This window comes from Pinus tabuliformis, chromosome 8 (assembly GCF_031772625.1).
Source record: "Pinus tabuliformis cultivar Carrire ecotype Pingquan chromosome 8, CPIR1, whole genome shotgun sequence".
Classification (NCBI taxonomy): domain Eukaryota; kingdom Viridiplantae; phylum Streptophyta; class Pinopsida; order Pinales; family Pinaceae; genus Pinus; species Pinus tabuliformis.
The window spans coordinates 366,375,241-366,397,012 of NC_142294.1; the positions used below are offsets into that span (position 1 = coordinate 366,375,241).

Genomic DNA, 21,772 nt, shown 5'->3' on the forward strand with positions numbered 1-21,772 from the left:
AGAGCAGGGGACACAGATTGAGGTGACAGCGGATCTTTGTCCCATTGTTGTCATTTGGTCTAGTAGTTGTCCCTTAGGTACTCCTACTAGATTGAGTGGTAAGAGGACATGATAAAAATAATTTTCTTTTTGACTCTTTACAAAATCATAATTATGAAGACCGAAACTAGTTACAATTCCAACACTCCCTCTTAACTAGGGAGGTATTCATAATGACTCATCGGGATATTCTCCAGTTGAAGACTTCTATAAGAAAGGATCCAGATTGATAGGCATCGTGATAATCATCATCATGACCAGCATTGTCAAACTACCAAATTCTTTATAAGTAAACTCTATCTCTCCACTAAATCAGAGCACAATTTTGGGAGGCATTCATTAAGACACCACACAACAGCCTCTCTGAGGCACATACTCCACCTAGGTTCACCAAAGTATGTCCCCCACGGGACGATCTCCTAATCCGGTGTCACAATACTTGACACAAGGAAATGTCAGTCCTCCAGACCATTTTTAAACCACATCAATGTACTTGACATACGACTGTTAGTGCTGGTCACAGTACATGACTCAAGAATGTTGATCCATGATGCTTATCCAATCTACCATTCTCCCTATTCGTGCTCATGTACTTGACTTACAGTTGTTAGTCCTGGCCACAATACATGACTCAAGAATGTCGATCCATGATGCTTATCCAATCTACCATTCTCCCTATCCGTGTTCATGTACTTGACTTACGGTTGTTAGTCCTGGCCACAGTACATGACACATGGAGAACTAGGTGTCCATCCTCACTCCCTCTCAACCTGGGAGGAGTAATCCACAAGCCCAAGCTTGTCTCAGAAGTACTCATACTTCCCTTACATCAGCTACTTGTTCATTCATGGAGATTTGTTGTAGCTTCTCGGCTCTTATCTGCACCATACTCTTGAATCATAAAGCACTTCGACCTTCCATGAAAACCAAGTTCTCTGACAATCTTTATAAGGTATTACAATCGAATCCAACATGTTGTCAAATAGTCCATTAAACGTTTTATGGAGACAAACTGCTTCATAGCTAATTGTGGAAATTGCCATATCTCTACCTCCGCAGTGCAACAAAATCTTGCTTCATGCTCTTCCAAGAAACCATACTAGATCCCAACCATCAGTAATATCTCTACTCATCATTAGCACTACCAAACCAATCGATGTATCTAGTTTTTCTACAGAACTTCAAGTTCCATGCTGTAGTGTATCAATCCAAGATCCTTCATGTCAAATTTTGCTTCTAGCTCCTTTTGAAGTCAATATTTCTTCCTTTGACTCATGAGTCCTTCTTTCCCAAAGTACGAGGTCTTCTTTAATCATGAGGCTTCTTTTCAAAATCCTAGGATAATTTTTCTAACTAAGGCAATCGTCTTAACATGATCCTCTCCCTCTTACTGGGAGAACCTTCTTGCTTCCATGTTGCTATTAGTTGCATGCTTGATTTCTCTACTGCATACTTCAAACTACTCTGTCTTTTTGCATTCACGTTCTTCCACAATTCAGGAAAGTCTTTGTGCTTTGCTACATTCCTCCAATTCTTTCATTTGTTGTCAAGGCTTGGGAAACTCTTATCAATGACCTGCAAACTTTACTAGGAGAGGCTATATATAGACAAAAGACTATCCAAAGATAAAGACAATAGCAACAGTAGTAATCAAAGAAAGGAGAGGTACAGTACTTATCTTTAATAAAAGAATAAACTCCCTCTTAAACTTGTACTTCTTGTAATTATCTTTGTTCTCACATTAGCATAATGTCATTTATGTCATTCTCAGGAGCTACGACTTCTTCTTTCAGCAGAATTTATTAGTCCTAGGGTTTTGTTCCTAGGGTTTTCTTAGTTCAAACTTTTTCTAGGGTTTACAAATCTCGGATGCTTCTATATCCAAAGTCTTTAAGACCTATCAACTTTCAAATTGCAAGTTCTGTTCAACCTTACCTGTCCAACCTTACTTGTTCTCCATTTTTGCCTTCAACTATGGTACCTTATTATAACTTCCTTGAAATGCATCAAAGAGATATTCTCATAGCAAATTCGGACTTCTCATCATGGTAGCTCTAGTCAACTCTTCAATTTTGTCCATAAGAATTTCAATTCTTGTCCATAAGAGGTCTGCAACTAGGTCTTCGTATGGTCTCCAAGAGGTCCAAACATTGATCTTGTTTTTATCCTCAGATTAATCGCAGTAGAAGGTACCATAGACCTTCATATTATCCACAAAGAGTAGCTTCAATCCTTTGCATGAACAAGAGCTACATTCCTTCGCATAAGTGTCACAGTCCTCCTCATGAGCCAAGGGTACAGACCTCCACATAAACAAGTGATACAGATCTTTCTTTGCTTCAGAGATGCAGACTTCGGACTTCAAATCTAGTGTTTTCATTTTTTCATAAAAAGAAAAACTTCTATGGTTATCAGCACATATCATCTCTTGTGTCATAATTCGGATTCCATGGATGCTATTTCAGGGGACTAGTCATTATTCTACATAATTTGGATAGTGTTCTTGAACTTAACCATTTTATAGGATGAGAGAGCTTGAACCTGTTTAGGAAGGAGGAGACTTGTGCTTGTACAATACCAAGATTCAACAATGACACTTCAAATATCAGCTACAAACCTTTGATCTACCACAGGGACTTGTCTTTGATTCAAGGGGAGGCAATCATGTCACTGTTCCACAGAGGCTTGGAATTATTTTTCTTCAATCACATAGAGGAGTTTGAATGTCATAGAAAAATTCGGATGCCTCAAAGATTTTAAAACTCAGAAATTTCAGAGATGTCATTTTGGATGCTACAGAAAGGTAATGCAACTCGGATCTGAAGTTCTTCAAATTCCAATAGGCTCAACTCAGTTACCTTTGATTCAGATCTTAGGAGATTTCAGAAGTCACACAACATAACTTTTGCTTGCATGTTATACCACAGGGAACTCGAATTTTGTCTTGGTTAGTGATCTTGAATCTTCATTATATAAACTTCAGATGTTTGTTGCCTTTTTACAGAGGTCTGTTTCCAGCACAAAAATTTGAGCTTGTCCTTTTATGCCACTATGGTCCGAAAACATGTCACATGAACATATCCTTCTTCTGCAAAGATATATACAGACCTTTAATGGCCTTGACCATTGATAAGAGAACTCGGGTTTGAGACCTTGGCAGAGCTCTCATGTCCATCATAAGGCTTCTTGTGTCTTGAACTAGGGCAAAAGATTTGACTACCCTATAGCCTAGCTCTGATACCATGTTTAAATTTGAATGCATGATAGAATTTCTTAACAGGATAATTACTTGTAACTTATTTATATATGTTTTTCATTTAGTATTTACTTCATTCATTAGGTGATCAAGCAATTATACAAGTACAACACACAAAAATACAAGAGACACCAGAGATTAGACTAGAGGCTAGGGCAAACTCACAAGGGAAAAACCCAGCAATCCTTTCCTTATCAAATCTTAGTCAACAAGAGAAATTCAAGTCAAACTAACTAGTAAACCAAGTGCCAATTCAGCCCTCCAACTGTCCACAACACTATTCACAAGATGTCATTTGTCTATCCTCAAACCAGCTTCAGTTCACAGGAGTATAGCTCACAATACACAGAGATGTAATGCCATAAGTAGCTCGCATATACAAAGAAGTTGCCACAGGAAGCTCACATCATCACAGAAAAAGGTGCCACAGGAAGCTCGTATCATGACAGAGGTGCCACAGGAAGCCCGAAATATCACATAGAAAGTAGAGCCTTAAGGAGCTCATATATCACAGAGAAATGTGCCACAGATATCCGAATTTTCTTCCAGAGATGAAGTCCAAATTGCTTGTCGAATGATGGAGTATAGATGCCAACATATAGTTGTTTCTTCATCCAATATATGGAGTATAGATGCCAATATATAGTTGTTTCTTCAGTGCCTCTCAAGGCTGAGCCAACCTGACTTTTGGAGGGCCAACTTGGTCATCTTGGGGACAAAAGTAAACTTTTTAAAAATTCAATTTTTTCTTTTAAATATCCAAATAGGACATGATAAAAATAATTTTCTTTTTGACTTCAAATAAATTCTTTTTTACTCTTTACAAAATCATAATTATGAAGACTGAACCTAGTTACAACTTCAACACAACCAACCTTTATCAAGTCAGATATTCAAATAAACCGACTGCTACTTCTAGCTGCATCGACCCTATACTTGAGTTGGGTATCACTAGTGACTAAACCCACTCTCCAATTCGTATCTCATCATTCTCCATGGCCTCTTACTAAGCTTAACGGGGATGTTGAAATGATAACATAATCTTTACAAATATCCCTGGACAACCTCACTTTCTTATTGTGTATTAGTGTGTTTCTAAGGATTAGCTTAAAGCCAACATAATCAACACACATTTATTATATACCTAGGTGGTGGTTAAGACCAACCTAGCCATTGTGTGGGCCCAATATCCCTCGTGGGGAGAGTCATCTTCCAATCTTGCACTTTAAGTTACAAGGCCTTAAAAACAAGCACAACCCTAGGGGAACTCAAGAAGGTTACCCAACATCACCTCGTAACTTCCTCTCACTTTAGGTGAGCTCTGCTTTACCACAAAGGTCGGGGGAACCCTAGGAAAGATTATGACATTCTTTGATATAAATGGATTAAGGAACAGATCAGAGTCAGCCCAACCCAATTGGGTGATGGAAAAGTAACTAGGTTGTTAACAACATGCGCTAATTAACCAAATAGCCTTCATCAATATGCAAAAATAAAGAAAGGGCCCCATCCAAAGGTGCACTTTATCAAACCATTACAAATCGGCAATAAAGATGTGTGATCATGAACAAATAAAGATAGCAGCAGTTTCTCAAAGAGTAGAAATGACAACGGCAAGACAATATATTGAACAGTATCCAAGAACACAAGACAAGGAGGGATTAAGCTCAACCTTAACCCTTCGTTACTGAGCAAACATGCCCTTATACAAAAAATTCATTACAGCATGTTAATTTGGCAACTCAGGGACAAATTCCCTCCTTTGGATAGCCTCCCTCATCCGGAGAAGACCCTCTTTGCCCTTGGAAGAATTTAATTTGGTCAAGGAAAAATATATTTTTAATGTGAAAACTGACGTGCACAAAAGTTCAAGTTGGCCTAAAGACAAAATTGGGTCTCCAAAGTCACATATAAATACAAGTCAAGGCAACCTCATTTGGACATCACATCAACACACATCTTCTTCTCTCTCCTCTTGTGATTGGTTCGTACAGGTTTGAAGCAGGGCAGCCGAGTTCACACATGCGAAGGTTCAAGGGCTAATCTGAAATTCTGCATTGACTTTTCTGTTTGGGTGACCATTGACCAAGTTTGACTTGGTATTTTGGTCCAATCGTTTGAGGCCAAGTTTTTCTATGGAGGAGCCGAGATTTTCTGGGCACTTTTGACTGTTGTTGACCGTTGACTTTGACCTCTGAAATCTGAAGTTTGACTGCAGGAATTTTCTCTCTCCTTTGATCAAGTTTGACCGAGTTGTTTGGGACTATTTTCACTAAGATTTGACCAGCTTGGAAGGCCGAATATTTTGATTGTTGACCGAGCTTTTTTGGAGGAGTTTGACCGTTGACTTGTGGACTGGTTAGGGCTTCTTTGACTGCTGTTGACTGTGGCAGAATTGCAGACTTTGACTTGTTGACCAGATTTGACTTTGAAGCTCATCTATTAGATATTGGTTGGTAGATCTCTTGGATAGTCAAAGAATTGACTTTGACTCTTTTGTTGATGAATTGAATCATTGTATCTCTCTACTGAACATTTTATGACAATCTAATAAGAAGAAGAATTTGAAAGGGTTTTCCCCCTTGTGGGGTTTTTCCCTGGTCTTTGACCAAATCTTGTGTCTCTTATTGCTCTTGATTGTCTTCTATTGTACATTGCATTTATTGTTCTATCTACAATGCTATTTATAATTGGAAGATTAAATTTGATTGCTAATTGAAGAAAAGATTGGGCTAAGTGATTGTACTAAAGAATAGAACAGTGGAAAATTAACACAGCAGATTTATGAAGACAACTTCAGCTATAAAATTCAGCCATGAAACCTCACATAAACCAAATCCTTAATTTGCCTAGCTCCATCAAGGTATTTAAGCCCTTTGGAATTACTTCACACTTCTTTCACACCATTTGCACCTTCGTCGTCTAGAATTTATAGCATTCAACCATCAATTAGGACGTCTACTTGATTAGCCCATCCTCTTACCCGGTCCATTTTTAAATGGCACTTGGAAGCAGTGACGGTAGCGCTAGGGCACACATCCCAAAAGAGAGATTTCAAACCCATCACACCACTTGTCTTCCACTTGGGTGCCTCATTAATCACTTTTTTCTCTTCAACATTTTAACTTCTAATAAGTTGTCTTTCCTCAGTTAGGGCTGACCTCATAATGACTAAAACAACGTTTGGGACCCTATTCCAGTAGGGCCAACCTGTTCATAACTTATGATAGAGGATGAAAACCAACCTGGGGCCAACCTCATTACCATTTAGTACAATGGGCAGAATATAGTTTCCACCTTTCAAATCATAGGTGTTTCTCTTCAAGAACTCATTTAATGCCTCTTTTGTGTATCAATTATGTTGATGAAGTGGATATTGACCATGTCAAGGATCTCTGATGCTCATCCATGCTAGGGCGTTCTCAATCTAAGTGCATCAAAAGCTCCTTGTAACAGGGAGTGCACACTAACTCTTAAGTGATACATAAATACACACTAGAGAGTCTTTGAAAATTGATCATTCTAATATGAAAGTGATTCATTCTTTAGCCTACACGCATCATACCAAGTGTTTGCTTTCTTGTTTCTAGGCTTTGTTTTATTCTCTCTGGTGCACTTATGGATTCTCAATCCAGTGCACTTATAGATCAGCTGCAGGGTGCACTTGTTAAAGTTTTATGCTTTGCTGCCCCAGTGTTGTTTTTTCCCCTCTTTATTGCAAGAATTAGGGTTTGCAGGTCGGTTCCATTCAATCCCTTCATTGTCATACCAATCTCAACATATAAAAGTCTCCCTAAGTTTTGGCTAAACACCTGCAAGGAGCTAACCAGCTTTTGTAAATCCAAGTGCATATTAAAAGGGCAAAAACTGAGCAAAAGTAAAGAATAATTGACAGAAAAACCTTACAGCTGATTTCTTTCAGTTGGTAAATGAATCCTAGAAGAGAATCAATTAGCTACAATAACTCAGCAGCCCTGAAATTTGACTTTGCTTCAATTTTCATGTTAAAACATGATGACCCAAGATTAGTTCGACACATGGCAAAAGTACTGCAAAAAGAAGACTTGACAACTAAAAGGAACATAACATTGGAAATCACAAACATCTTGTCCAGTCGAAGATAATTTATTGAAGTTTGTTATAAAACCATGCCATATTTTTCCAAACAACAAACTTTTTATGCATACCAAACACAAATAACTGTATGCATAAGCATCAAAAGAGAAGAAACAATATATCAGGTTTCCTTACCTCTCTCACATTATGCTTGCTGTGAGCATTAGTAAAATAACATAATTGCTTATGGTTGTCAAAATGTTGGGTCCATTTCTGCAAATCGGCAGTCACAAGTCAGAAATTCCACTATCTAAGAAGAAGAAAGATATTTCAAAATAGGCTCAAACAGAATGATTTAACCAATCAATGGAGGAAACATTCACAAGACAGAAAAATTCCTATTACAAGAAAAAAGGCTGAGGATAAAGAAGATGTGTGGACCTGTAAACATACAGATTCAAGATGAATATGTGGTCCAATATTTCAGTTCGCATCGTGTATCTTATGTTACACTGTTAGATTGAAAATATATAGGCTAAAATGTTGTCCAGTTTAGTAAATGCAAGCTTTTTGGTTTCATAGGCTCTTTGCCAAGCCAGCCATTAAAAGGACATTTCATTTCGTCACTCTCTCACTGCAAGAGAGATGAAAAATAAAAGAGTAGGCTTTAACAAAAAGATGTACTATAAAGATCACTATGAACCAATGTTTCACCAAGACTCCGGTGTGGGGAGACACACAGGGGGGACGTGTGGGAGTACCCTCAAACTTTAGGGAAATTTTGGGGGTGCGGGGAGACGTCGAGGTATATAATTTAATATATATAAAATTCAAGTTCATATTCATTGTTCATTGTTCAATAATGAAAGCATACAAATATTAAATAGACAATTGAATCATTGATCCATCCTCATCATTCATTTTGATACATACATCATTCATATGACATACTCAAGTTTCATTATTGAATTATTCATACATACCATGAGATTTGATAAAAATCAATAATGAAATATTCAAATACATTGATCCATATCATTCATCATTCTACAATCTACATTGATTTAAAAATTAAATTCATCATTCATCATTCATCATTCTAGAATCTAAATCGAAAGCAAAACATACTAGTATATTTTCAAAGTTTGAACACTAAATTTATATAACTCAAAGTTTCAAACTCAAAAATAGTTGAGAGTCAAGAGTCAAGTCATCAATATCTAGTGTCATGTAAAAATTTTCTGTTTCCCACCCCGGTTTTCAGTTTCACCTTATTTCTCCCATATAGTTAAATGCCCATTCCCATAGCCATACATTTAACAAGCTGGAAAAAATAAATATTGCTGAAAACACAAATTCTGGAAATTTTACAGAATGCTGGAAATTGCAGAAATAAAAATCAGCAGTAATAAACAGCCATTAAAACACATTTAAACACAGAGATTTTTGGTCAACTTGACCCTGGAAAAACCCCCTACAACTCTTGGGGAAAACCAGTTTGAGAGCTCTTCTTTATTTCTGGAAAATGCCTTTTTACAGTAGGAGAAATGTTCAGCAAAAAATCAACAAACAGACTTTTACAACTTATCTCAGCCTTGCTGAAACACCGTTGCTGTTACACCGTTGCTGTTGCTGTTACTCCACTTTCAACTTTGCTGTGACACCGCTTGCAGCTTTGCTGTTACTCTGCGTGCAGCGTTGCTGTTACTCTGCGTTCAGCTTTGCTGTAACTCTGCGTGCAGCTTTGCTGTAACTCTGCGTTCAGCTTTGCTGTAACTCTGCGTGCAGCTTTGCTGTAACTCTGCGTTCAGCTTTGCTGTAACTCTGCGTGCAGCTTTGCTGTAACTCTGCGTTCAGCTTTGCTGTAACTCTGCGTGCAGCTTTGCTGTAACTCTGCGTGCAGCTTTGCTGTTACTCTGCGTTCAGCTTTGCTGTAACTCCGCTTGCAGCTTTGCTGTTACACCGCTTTCAGCTTTGCTGTTACACCGCCCAGAAATCTTCCTTGCTCTCTTGCTCTCCTTCTCTCAATCTGCTCATGAAAGAATAAATGATCTCTTTCTCCTTTTCCTCCCTTAACCCAACCCTAAATGACTTTTGGGTGATCCCTAAATCCAATGGCTGAAATAGATTTAGATCAATGGCTGAGATTAAATGCTCATTTAAATCTCACTTTCTATTTTTTAATTCACCCCACTTTAATAAAGACCCACTTAGTCATTTATTTCCAAAGTCACTTTTCCTTTCTAATTTTTCATTGACTTTATAAAGTCACTTTAAAATTAGACTTAGTAACTTTATCACTTAAAGTCACTTTCAAATTAGATTTAACTTTATAAAAATTATAAAGTTACTTTAGGAGAAAAATTAAATTCTTTTGGACACTTTTCCCTAGGCCAAAGATCAAAGCCTTAGGGAACCACCTGTCCTCCGGTACCAAATTTCAACATGTCACAACTCAAAAGTTAAAACTGAAAAGTAAAAATGGATAATGAGCACTGAAAATAAAATGATAAATCAGCATCAAGGACTCAACATCAATGATTGGTCCTCTACATCCATCTGTTGCATGAAGTCATCAGGACCATCAATGGGAATGTCAGTATCTAAGTCAAAGTCACTCTCTTGAGTAACCAACGAAACTCCAACCAAACCATGTCGCAGCTCATCTGGTCCATCCTCCTTATCTGTCTGTGCACTATCCTCTAGATCCACATCCCATCGTGTTGTCGGTCCCTTCCAATACTTTGGTGTCTTCCTATGTGCAAGATGTAGAGAACTGTGCACTGCAACTAGCTTCTTTGCTCTCCTAGAGGAAAGTCTATTCCTCTTGATAGAGTGGATGAAGCTATATGTGGACCAATTCCTCTCTACTGCAGAGGAACTAGCAATCTGAGACAATAAGGGAATAACAAGTTGTTGGATCTCTGCAACATCATCCCCATGCATGGTCCACCAACCAATGGGGTCAGTCTAGCCTAAATAATTGCGATATTCCCTTGCATCATGCTTGTTGAAGGGACCGCTGGGACTTGCAAATTGCATCCACTATCTCCTAATTGTTCTCCCTTCTTCTGAACTATACATTTTTGTAATGGCATCTTGAAATCCCTTTTTGACCTCTGGATCTTCAATGGTAAGAATTCTACCAGTCCTTGCCACATACCATTTTGGGTTAAGTGCATATGCTGCCATGTGCAAAGGTGTATTCATTCGATCCCACCTATGTTGTATAATGGGTCGAATTTGGGTCGTATAGAACTCTAAGGAAGGATCTTTCTCAAAAATGGCCACCCTTACTTGATCCAACATACTATCAAAAGTCTCATGTATTTCTCCAAGAGTAGGAGAATCTGTGTCAGTGTAGCAAATGACCTCAACTCCAGGAAGTAAAAGTGACACCAAATAACCACAATATGTCCACCAATCATTATCCAATATTTGAATCCTGATTTTCTTTCCTTCCTCTATCTTGGATTCTGCCCATCTATTCCAATCTGGAGTAACAACCATGGCCTGCAATGCTGACTGCACCCCCAACATCCTCTCTAATAAAAGAAAATAACTAGCATATATGGTATCAATAGGCTTGAGGAATTCCTTCCTCGCATGAGACCTGAACATGGCTAAAGAGGTATGGTGATTGCAAATATGTCGAGTTAAGAAATCCCTTTATGGTCTCAAGCAAGCTCCTCGGGCTTGGTATGCCAAAATGGATAGCTTTCTTTTAGAATCTGGCTTTTATAGGTGTCATTCTGACAACACTGTCTACACCAAGAAAGTGGGCAACTCTCTTATCATCCTTGTTCTTTATGTTGATGATCTTATCCTTACTGGTAGTGATCCCAACCTTATAAACCATGTGAAGTCTAGCCTTAAAAGGAAATTTGAAATGACAGACTTAGGACACTTACACTATTTTCTCGGTCTTCAAGTCTTGCAATCCAAGGAGGGTATTTCCCTTTCCCAGTCCAAGTATGCTTGTGATATTCTACGTCATTTTCACATGGAAGACTGTAAGCCAGCCCCTTCTCCCTTTTAGTCTGGAGTCAAACTTTCAGTCACTTGTACTTCTCCTGAAGTTGATGCTACCTTATACCGTCAACTTGTAGGAAAACTTTTGTATCTAACCCATACTCGTCCTGACCTTTCCTTTGTTGTTGGCCTTGTTGCTCGGTTCATGCAAAACCCCCGTGAAAGTCATTGGAAAGCAGCTAAAAGAATACTTCGTTATGTTCGAGGTACAATTCAGTTTGGGATTCATTACAGTGCCGAAGCATCTCCTCTATTGGTTGGTTTCACTGATTCTGATTGGGTCGGTGACCCTGATGATCAGAAGTCTACTGCCGGTTATGTGTTCACTCTTGGTTCAGGACCTATTACATGGGCTTGCAAGAAACAAGGTGCCATTTCTCTTTCATCAGCAGAAGCAGAGTATCGTGGTGCCGTAGAAGCTAGTAAGGAAGCCTTGTGGCTTCGTCAGATCCTATCATAGTTTGGCTTTCAGCAGCAGCATCCGACTACACTTTGGTGTGATAATCAAAGTGCCATTCAGCTATGCAAAGATCCAGTCCAACATCAGCGCAACAAACACATTGAACTGCACATGCACTTCATCAGAAAGCTCATTCACGACCATGTTCTTGAAGTGCAATATTGTTCAACAGATGATCAAGTTGCAGACATCTTCACAAAGGCTCTCACAGAGGCGAAGTTCACTAAACTTCGATTTATGGTTGGAGTTCAGGAAGTTGTCACTAAGGGGGGATAGGCTCTAGTGCCTCCTTCCTTCTCCTATTGTGTCATATTTGTAAATCCTTCAATCCTATCCCAAGTTGTTCTTAAGGGGGGATGTTAGGATATTCCGACACATAGGAAATAGTTAAGTACAACTTGGTCTAGTATAGAGTTAGGTATAGAATTAGGTAAAGTGTGTTTCTTTACCGTTGTACATTTTGTAACTTACAATCCGACGGTCACGATATGTAGTGATCCGACGGTTCATTCTCTCCTCGGTATTACCGACACTTGATCCGTGGCTTGACACCCGATTGGTCCATGAATTCTATTTAAAGCGCATGGAGGGTCATTTGTAGGGTAATCCGTGCATGAGAGAAACATATGTAAATTTTCATTCTTTTATTAATAAATTGCCTGAAGTGGCCGCGTTGGCTCAGGCCGTGGACTGTTTCCCTCTTTGAGGGTTTTAACCACGTCAAAATACTGGTGTATTGATCTGCGATCTGGTTGTGAGCGGTGTCCTTTTGGTGTTCTGTCTAAGGAACTTACCCTGTAAATTCCTACAAAGGGGTCCAAAAAATATGTCTGTATTTACTTTGAATCATTAATCCTGTTATTCTACACATTGTTGCTGCATCTGTCATAAATTGTACAACATTTGTAGACCCAACCTCCTCTATAGCATCACGAAGAAACAAAATTGGGAAGCTGCATCTTTGCGCTTTCCAGAACAAACAATAGCTCTAAGAAAGAAAGGCCCCTCTCGGCAAGTAACTACGATGTTGATAAGTGGACGTTTGGCAATGTTTGTCCACCCATCCATAACAATAGAACAACCTTCCCTCAGCCATGTTTGCCTCAGATTTTCCTTTTGCATGGCCACTTGCCTTTCTAATATCATTGTCATCAACTTATGTTCACCTAGGGGCACATCCTGCTGCTACAATTGCCTTGACCATCTCCTTGTAGTAAGGAGAACGACTAACATGGAAAGGAATGCCATTGGCAAAAAGAAATTTTCCAATGGCATCATCTGTATCATTACGGTTCAACTTACCATACATCCCCATAAGAGTTGGTCCCACTACACAAGAACGAGAACCCTTAGTCCCAACAACAGATGGTGGAGGCATATCTTTCATTTGTTTTAATTTTCTTTTGGAGCTTGTGGCTTCATCAATATTTTGGTGAGCTTGGGCCATGACATTTTTACTTGAAAAGTTGCCCTTTGCATCTGCTGCCATTTGCATCCTCAAGAGCTTTGATTTTTGCAATAAAGTTAATTTTGTACATATATGAACCCCTTTTCCACTTACACCCAAAAGATGCATCTTGATCCGACTATAACTCCCAACCCAAGAATGACCACAAACATTGCATTTCCAATGGTGTGCCCCACCTCTTTGTTTTCCTGGTTTTGGTTGAGTTGAAGAGTCAGCGATTTTGATAACATATAACACATGAGACATACGGCCACTAACATCAGTATGAATCAAGTCTAGTATACCTATAGATCTGTTGTCGCTCGCTAGGAATGGTAACTTGGTGTACTTGCCCAACGTACACCCTCTGCAAACCTCATAATGCTCGACACTAAAATCAGGAACTCCAGTAGTGATCTCCCTCAGTACTCTCAAAGCTCCATGATGCATATGTGCCATCCTCCGGTGCCATAACTCACACAAGTCTCTACTGCTGGTGGTAGTAATGTGAGTGCTACCAGATGTGCTTCTCAAAAATGCTCTTACCGACTTAAAACTGAACCTGTATAGTTTCCCAGAGCAGACTCCAATCACTTTCGCCGAAGTGATGGAAGCTCCCCTGGGATGCATCAATACCTACCCTCTTGAGAAAGTGACGTCAAACCCCTTCTCCTCCATAGCAGACACTGAAATCAAGTTCTTCTTCATCCCCGGAACATACAAAACATCCATGACCTTCAAAGGAGGCAAAGACTCCCTCTCAAAGGTCATAGTCCCCACACCAATAGCTCTCACAGTGCAGTCCTCTCTTAGTACAATCTCAATATCAAGTGCCCTCTATGCAAGCTCTGAAAAGAACTCTTGTGCACCTATCATATGGCGGGAAGCCCCGTTGTCTATGTACCACATATCGGATGATGTACTCCTACTAGATGTAGAAGTAATAAATGCAAAGTCTTGGTCAAACTGTGAAGCAAACTGCTCCGCCTCTGCTAAAGCCATAGTATTCTTCTTCCCCTTGTTCTTCCTCTCAGGACATGTAGCAGCATAGTGTCTCATCTTCTGACATGCCCAACATTTGACTTTGGACATATTCATATCTTTCTTCTTCTTCTCCTTTCCCTTAGCCCCATCTGATGAGGCCCCTTTCTTGGCCTTCCCTTTGTTCTTCCCCCTAGTTGTCAAGGCTACATCCTCCTCATATGCTACCTTCACCCCACCACTGCCAGCCTTCCGTATCTCATGCTACACACAATCATCCCAGAATCTGTCCCAATTGGGAAGATTCTCCCTAGAGGTAACAACGTCTCCAAACACCTCCCAAGACTTAGGAAGTCCCGCTACAGCTATCCTGATTAACTTTGTGGGTGCAACTGCCTCACCAATAGCAGTCAAATCATCACGTACATGTTTGACCCTACCAAGATAATGAACTACAGTTTTAGCCTTTGTCATCCTGATGTTCTTCAATTGTTCTTTGAGTACCATCTTCCTGCACTCATTCGTACTCTGATAGAGAGTGGTTAGAGCTGTCCACATCTGATATGCATATGTGTTTCCTCTCACCTGAGGAACCACATGATCCTTCAGACTTTCCATCAAAATCCTTTTTGCCTTTGCATTATTTTTTGTGAATTCAGCAAGTTCTTCTGCAGCAATAGGAGGTACAACCACTTGCTGCACTATGTCCCAAACTGCTGCCTCCTCAAACATTGTCTGAATTTTGTCCTTCCAAACAGCATAGTTGGATATCCCATCCAGTGTGTCCTCTATCCTTAAGAACATGGCTATGATTGTTGTCCAGAATTTACAAAACCAAAAAAAATGTAGAAATGAACTTTCCAGCACACCTTGTTGTCCCAAAAGTTCAGTCTGTGTGAAATTTCACCTTGCTGTCCCAAAATATCAGTTTTGCTATCCAAACTGAATTTGTTGTCCAAAAATTCAGTTTGTTGTCCAAACCACTGTTTGTTGTCCCAAACTATTGTCTGTTGTTCAAACTACAATTTTCAGCCTGTAGCTCTGATACCATGTTGAAATTTGATGACTAAAAAAAAGTTTCCTGCAATCCCAACCCGGTTTTAATTTCACCTTATCACTCCCATTCAGTTAAATGCCCTTTCCCATAAACATACATTCAACATATAGAATTCTAGAAATGAAATTTTTAGATTAAAACACATGGGACTGTCAACACATGCCGAAAATAAATATGGACATAACCAGACCAGCAACACACATAAAAATACACAGATTTTTTGTCAACTTAGACCCAAGCAAAACCCCTTCAATCTTCTCTGGGGAAAACCTGTTACAAAGATCTTCAAATTTATTTATCTTTCAAGTTCAGGAAAATGCATTTGCATACAAAACAAAACAGCGAAATACAACTTATCTCTTCAACCCAAAACTCCTTGAAAATCGTGCCCACTTTGCCTCGAGTTTCATGCCCACTTGAAGCTTAAAATATGTACTATACGAATACGACTGTACAGATTTCCATACCAATGTACGACCTGTATGGATTTTTTTTAAATCAAAACTTCTCTCAAACAGCGTGCAGCTCACATCATTCAATGATGTTCATACTGTACCTTTCGTTGTCTTCTATGCCTTGATTTCCATGCCCAACTTTTCCCAGAAATCACTCCTTCAGCTTGCTGCAATAAATTTCTCCTTCAAAACTTTTCTCCAGCTCTCAGCCTCCTTTCTCCAATCTGCTCATGAAGAAAGAATGCAATGTCTCTTTTCTTTTCCCCCTTTTGTTTCCCTAAATGACATTTTGTTAAAATTGGCAACTAAGGTCAAACTCCATGTGGGTCATCTTATTTATGGCAGTTGATATTTTTTTTGGACAACTCTCATCGAGAGGTGTAGGATTGATCTAAAGATCATCCGATTCCGATAAGTATTCATGGAGATATGAATTTATTTGTGTTATGGGACAATTCGTCAAGGTCGGCCAACAACTAAACTGCCCCCACTTGTGCTCCACGTTTTGGTATAAATACAAGTGCCTTGCAAGTCATTTGGACACACAACTCTCTTGAGATTTCTTCTTCTCCACTTGTTTTGGGTTTTAGTGGAAAGAAGAATCTCTAAGGGAAAAACGCAGTCCTAGAGGATGATGCCCTAAACGCAGTCCTAGAGGATGATGCCCTAGCCACAGAGGGTGGTCTAACCGCAGTCCAAGAGAGGAGATCTGGCCGCAGTAAAGAGGCTCCTTCACAGCCTAAACCTGCTCCTATACGCTGCCCTAATCTACCCTAATATGCTGCCTAAAGGATGCCCTAATCCACTGTCATGAGGAGGCCTTAAATGTGCCCTAGCCACAGATCTAAGGAAGGGTTACAGCTGATGCAAAATGTGCCCTAGCCGCAGGTATCATCACAGCAAAAGAGACTTCTAACACAAACCTAAAACGCAGTCATCTTAGCTAGTTGTTAGGCCGAGTTTGAGGGCTAAACGCATGATGATTGTGACATGTTTTGAGGACTGAATGTTGTTGTGCTAGGCCGCAGGCCATAGCACCACAACTGGGCTTGCGTAGGGCAGCAAAGGGCTGTCATATGCCCTAAGGTAGCAACGTAGCTAGGGAGGCGTTCTATTAAGGTATGTCGTAGTCCTTCAAAGGCTGTTTGGAAGTATGTTGGAGAATTGAAGGCTACAGCCATATGAAAGTTTGAGCAGCAAGTTTGATGTTGCTATGTGAGGATAGGTAGGACTATCTCAACATGAAGGCAGTCCACCTAGTATTAGAATGACTTCTAGTGCAGCATATAGAGAATCCTCTTAACAGCGAATTATGCAGCAAATGATAAGATATGACAGTGTTGGAGCAGCATGGTGTGGAATGTTGCTACAGCATGACAGACATCATAAACAAGTGTAGTGCAACATGTTGTGTGCTTGGTAACAAAGTGCAGCACTGCGATAAAAGGAGTGGCAACATGATGAAGGCAACATGGTGCAGTATGGAGCATCAATAGTACAGCATGGTAATGATGAACATATGGCAGCAGCAAGAAGGTATTGCAGCAACAGGATGATGAGGTATTGCAGCATGGCAGCATGCATTTGGGTGCAGCATAGTGCAATGAAGAGCTCAGCATAGTACAGCATGATGAGACAAAACAATGATGGGACTGCCATGTCATCGTGCAGCAATGGCACAATGGGACAGCAAGCATGGACAACATGGTTCAACCACGGCACATGGGACAGCAGTGCAGCATTAGGTGCAGCAGTCATGAGGTCCAGCATTGTGATGATGGGTGCAGCATTAGGTGCAGCAGTCATGACGTCCAGCATTGTGATGATGGGTGCAACATGGTGCAGCACGGTGAGGTGTAGCATGATGACGTGATGCAGCATGATGATAGGTGAAGGAGTCACCTTGGAGAATCAGTTGAAGCAGCATGTCTTCAACTGATCTCATGTATCATCTTCTTAGAGATGATCTATGCTCTTATCTAGATAACTCAAAGTGTTGACTTATGTTGTAAATGTATTATCTCTCTCTCTCTCTCTCTACTGAACTATTGAAGAACATATAAGAATAATTGATCAAGGGTTTCCCCACATTGGGGTTTGTCCCTGGCTAGTGCCACATCTTGTGTTCTCTTGTCTTGGCTTGTCTTCTGCGATTTATGTTTATGTTCTATCTGCAGTTTACTTTGATGTTGATGTGATTGCTAATCTGGAAAAGATATTGAGCTAACTATGAAAATTGAAATAAATTGCTCTAAGCATAAAACATACCTAAAATTAACATAGTTTCAAAGCTAAGGTGAAGACAAAGCCCAAGCAAGAGTGAAAGAGCAATCATTGAAGGCAGTTGGGAAAGAACAAAAGGATCAGTGGATTCCTCATCCCTCTTCAAATTCACCGAGGGTGAAATCAAAGCAGAGAACATTATCAAAATGGCACAGCGAAAGCTTCTGATGACCTACCTAAAGATCGCTTCAATCGGAAGTTCGGATCTAAGGGTGGAAAGAAAGACAGATGCCTTGTTTGCAATAAGTTCGGCCATTATGCGAAGGAGTGTCCGAATGGAGGGACACATCACTTGATGATGATAACAAATTACAATCATTCCAGGGACATCTTCAATGATCAGAGGAATGACAGGTGATGCAGGTCATCAAGGAAATGGCCAAATCTTCAGAGAAAGGAAGGAACCCCAGGTATGAAGAATCAAATGTTGTTTCTGATAAGATAAAGAAGCGTTCCCTTGTATTGGCCCTCTCCTTCAGATTCTGTGGGAATCTGGCTTATTGATTATAGTGCTTCAAGGCACTTCATCGGATAGAAGGGTGCTCTCTCGAATTTGGTAAGAGATGGAAACAGTCGTGGGATTATACTTGGAGCCGATGCCACCTATCCCAGAAAGGGTGTAGGAAATGTTACCCTTCAATTGAATGAGGGTAACTCGATTCATTTACAGAATCCCTTTTATGTACCTAATCGCAAGAAGAACCTAATGTCCATTTCGGCAATCAAAGGTTTCGGGTGGCATTCATCGATGGAAAGGTACGTATTTGAAAATAGAATTTTCAAAGATTTTTTTCATGGGTTCAGGGTTGGAAATTTGTATTAAGTCGCGGGATGATCCATTGGGGATCATGTCAATTGACATATCTCATCTATAACACAGAAGGTGTACTTATGGGGCCCTACCCAATGTGAGTTAGAGGGTGAGATGGATGCCTGAATTCAAAAAGAGCATGAAGGTACATGTCTGAGATGTACCGAAGGAAAATCTTACAAGGGGACCATTCCTCTCATGTAGTAGGTCCACAGGTTTGGAACAACCCGAGGGGTTTGAGATTCATGATCGGGAATCTCATGTATGCAGGTGTAACAAAGCCCTCTATGGCTTGAAGAAAAACACCTCGGGCATAGTATGAGAGGATTAATAGCTATCTAATGACGCTGATATTCACTAGGAGTGAAACCGATCCAAACCATTGCTTGAAGGTTGTGGATGATATACCTCTCATATCGGCACCTTATAAGGACGACCTTTCTCTGACAGGTGCAGACCCTCTCATTTGCAAAAGTAAGAGGGAGTTGGATTCCGGATGTGGAACCGTAAACTGCAAGCCCATGACTACCTCGAGGATCTTAACTTTTAGAAGTTATATGGTAGTGATGCCGGACCAAATTTGGGAAATGCCTTTGAGTTTCATAAACTAATTCGTGTTGATGTTCTTGGTGAACTTCCGTCCGGACATATGTTTTGCAGTTAGCATGATGAGCTCATATATGGTTGAGCCTCACTGGATTGGTGCCAAGAATCTTCTGAGATATCTTCGGGGCACAATCTCTCATGAATTGATACACAGCCGAAAATGTGAAGCTGCATGATTATTCGAATGCTGGCTGGGCAGGCAGTGTAGAGGATCGCAAGAGCACTTCTGAGCGCTGGTGCTCTTTGGATTCTGCTTCGATATCATGGATGAGTAGGAAGCAGAAGTCGATTGCTATAAGCACCGCTGAAACCAAATACATAGCTACAAGTATGATCTCGTGTGAAGTCTCTTCAGCGAGGTTGTGGAAGCTCTTCAGCAAGATGTTTGTACGCATGACAGATACCACCGTGATCCTTTGTGTCAACCAGGGGGGTTCGATTGTTGAGGAATCTCATATTCTATGATTGCTCCAACAGATAGACATCAGATACTACCTTATCTGGGATATGGTACGTCGATGAGCAAGGAGGCTCCATCGCATTGAAACTGATGTATAGGTCGCAAACATTTTGTCAAAGCCACGAGGAAAGGTCAAATTTGTGACTTTCCCGAACGACTTGGAGTCGTTGAGAGACCCTCTTATGAGGGTCCAACATGTTGCATGCATTGAGCTTTGGGAGCTCTGTGGGGCTTGGGGTACTTATTGGAACAACTAGCGACCATAGGGCGACTCACCCTCCACTAATGGTGCGTTGTGTACAGGGTGAATGGTTCAACCTTCCCCTGTGATACCCCGAGGTGACTTAGGGACAGGATGAATGGTTCTCCTATCGAGGCATCCTACCCATGCAGTCTAGGACTAATGGCAAGTACCTCTCATCTAGCCAATGAGCAGGAAAATGGGGTTAGGGACCATAGTAGTACTATCGATGGACGCATCGTTGTATCTACCGTACTCCCTATGCTAAGATGACCTCCATTGATCTGGGATCAATGTAACCAGTGTTACTTGGGAGCGGGAGCGAAAGCGCGGAGCGGGAGCGAAAACGGGAGTGGGAGCGACATTTTCAAAAGCTCCTGGTTTGGGAGCGAATCCCAGAGCGATTTTTATATAATATATATATATTTTATATTTTGATACATATATGTCAACAAAAACATGTAGAATGATGAATTAGATATAAAAAACATAAAAAAACATAGATTGATCATTGAATCATCAACCATATAACATCAATCATCTAGAAGTTATAATCTTCATCAACCACGTCCACAAGTTAGTAACATACAACATATTGAGTCTCGTGAATCATGATTCATCAATGTTAAAGTTTCAACTTCAAGCTTTCAAAATTGAAAATTCAATATATAACATTTATCATCATTGATCACCAAAGTTGTACTTGTAAGCTAAGTTTAAACTTTAAACTTTAACCATTACAAGAAATAATATCTAACATGAAATGAAATGTTATAAAATGAATTATGAAATGAAATGAAACAACTTTCACGAAGCATCATATTCATCATTACCAATGCGTTATAATTGCCAACTTCAAACTTCAAACTTAAATTGTCACAGCCATATATTGTTTACAAAAAATATCATTATGATATGAAAGAGTCAAGACTCAACAGTTATGAAAACTAATAAAACTAGAAAAGACAAGTAAACTGTAAATCTATTATCTATTACTACATCTGGCCCTTGCCACGAGAAGTGTCTAATGTATGAGCAGGTTGTGGTGGTCTTCTAGGAGTCTCCCGCACAGACCGACAACCAAAACCAAAAGGCACATGCCCTCCACGTGAGGGTGTAGATGGAGGCGGCGACAGCAAAGGAACAAGACTTCGAACTCAAGCACTGCTACTAGATGGTGGAGGTGGCATGGTTGTTGCTTCATCTTCCTCTCTCATTAGTTCTGCTTCCAGTTCTTCAAGATGTATAGTGCCATCCTCCAAATTATCATCCTCTGGGTGGTTGTCCCAAATTTTATATGTTGGATCCTCATAAGCCTGATCACAGTAATGACTCAACAACCTCAAGTTGCAGTGCACATAAACCAAGCTTTTTGCCCGGTTTTCATTGAGTTTGTTTCCTTTCACATTATGTATGAAGCTGTAGGTGCTCCAACACCTCTCTGCAGAAGAAGTATTTACAACCTGTGAAAGAACTTTTTTTACCAATTTTGGCAAAATTCCATGGCCGCCATATGATTCCCACCATGTGAGAGCATCAAATCTGTCTCTATCTTCCATTGCATGAAAGGTACCAAACAAACCAGTGC

General features: G+C 40.0%; 1 protein-coding gene across 2 annotated transcripts in view; it reads right to left on the reverse strand.

Annotated features, from left to right (window-relative positions):
- LOC149235636 (short integuments 2, mitochondrial-like) overlaps nucleotides 1–21,772 on the reverse strand; it is a 267,031-nt gene that overhangs the window by 161,296 nt on the left and 83,963 nt on the right. For both annotated transcript variants that reach the window (XR_016246184.1, XM_089372163.1), the window contains exon 3: nucleotides 7,547–7,624. Coding sequence is in view for 1 of the 2 variants with exons in the window: in XM_089372163.1 (XP_089228289.1) it covers nucleotides 7,547–7,624 (78 nt within the window). In the remaining variant the exon portion in view is untranslated. The remainder of the gene's footprint in view (nucleotides 1–7,546; nucleotides 7,625–21,772) is intronic.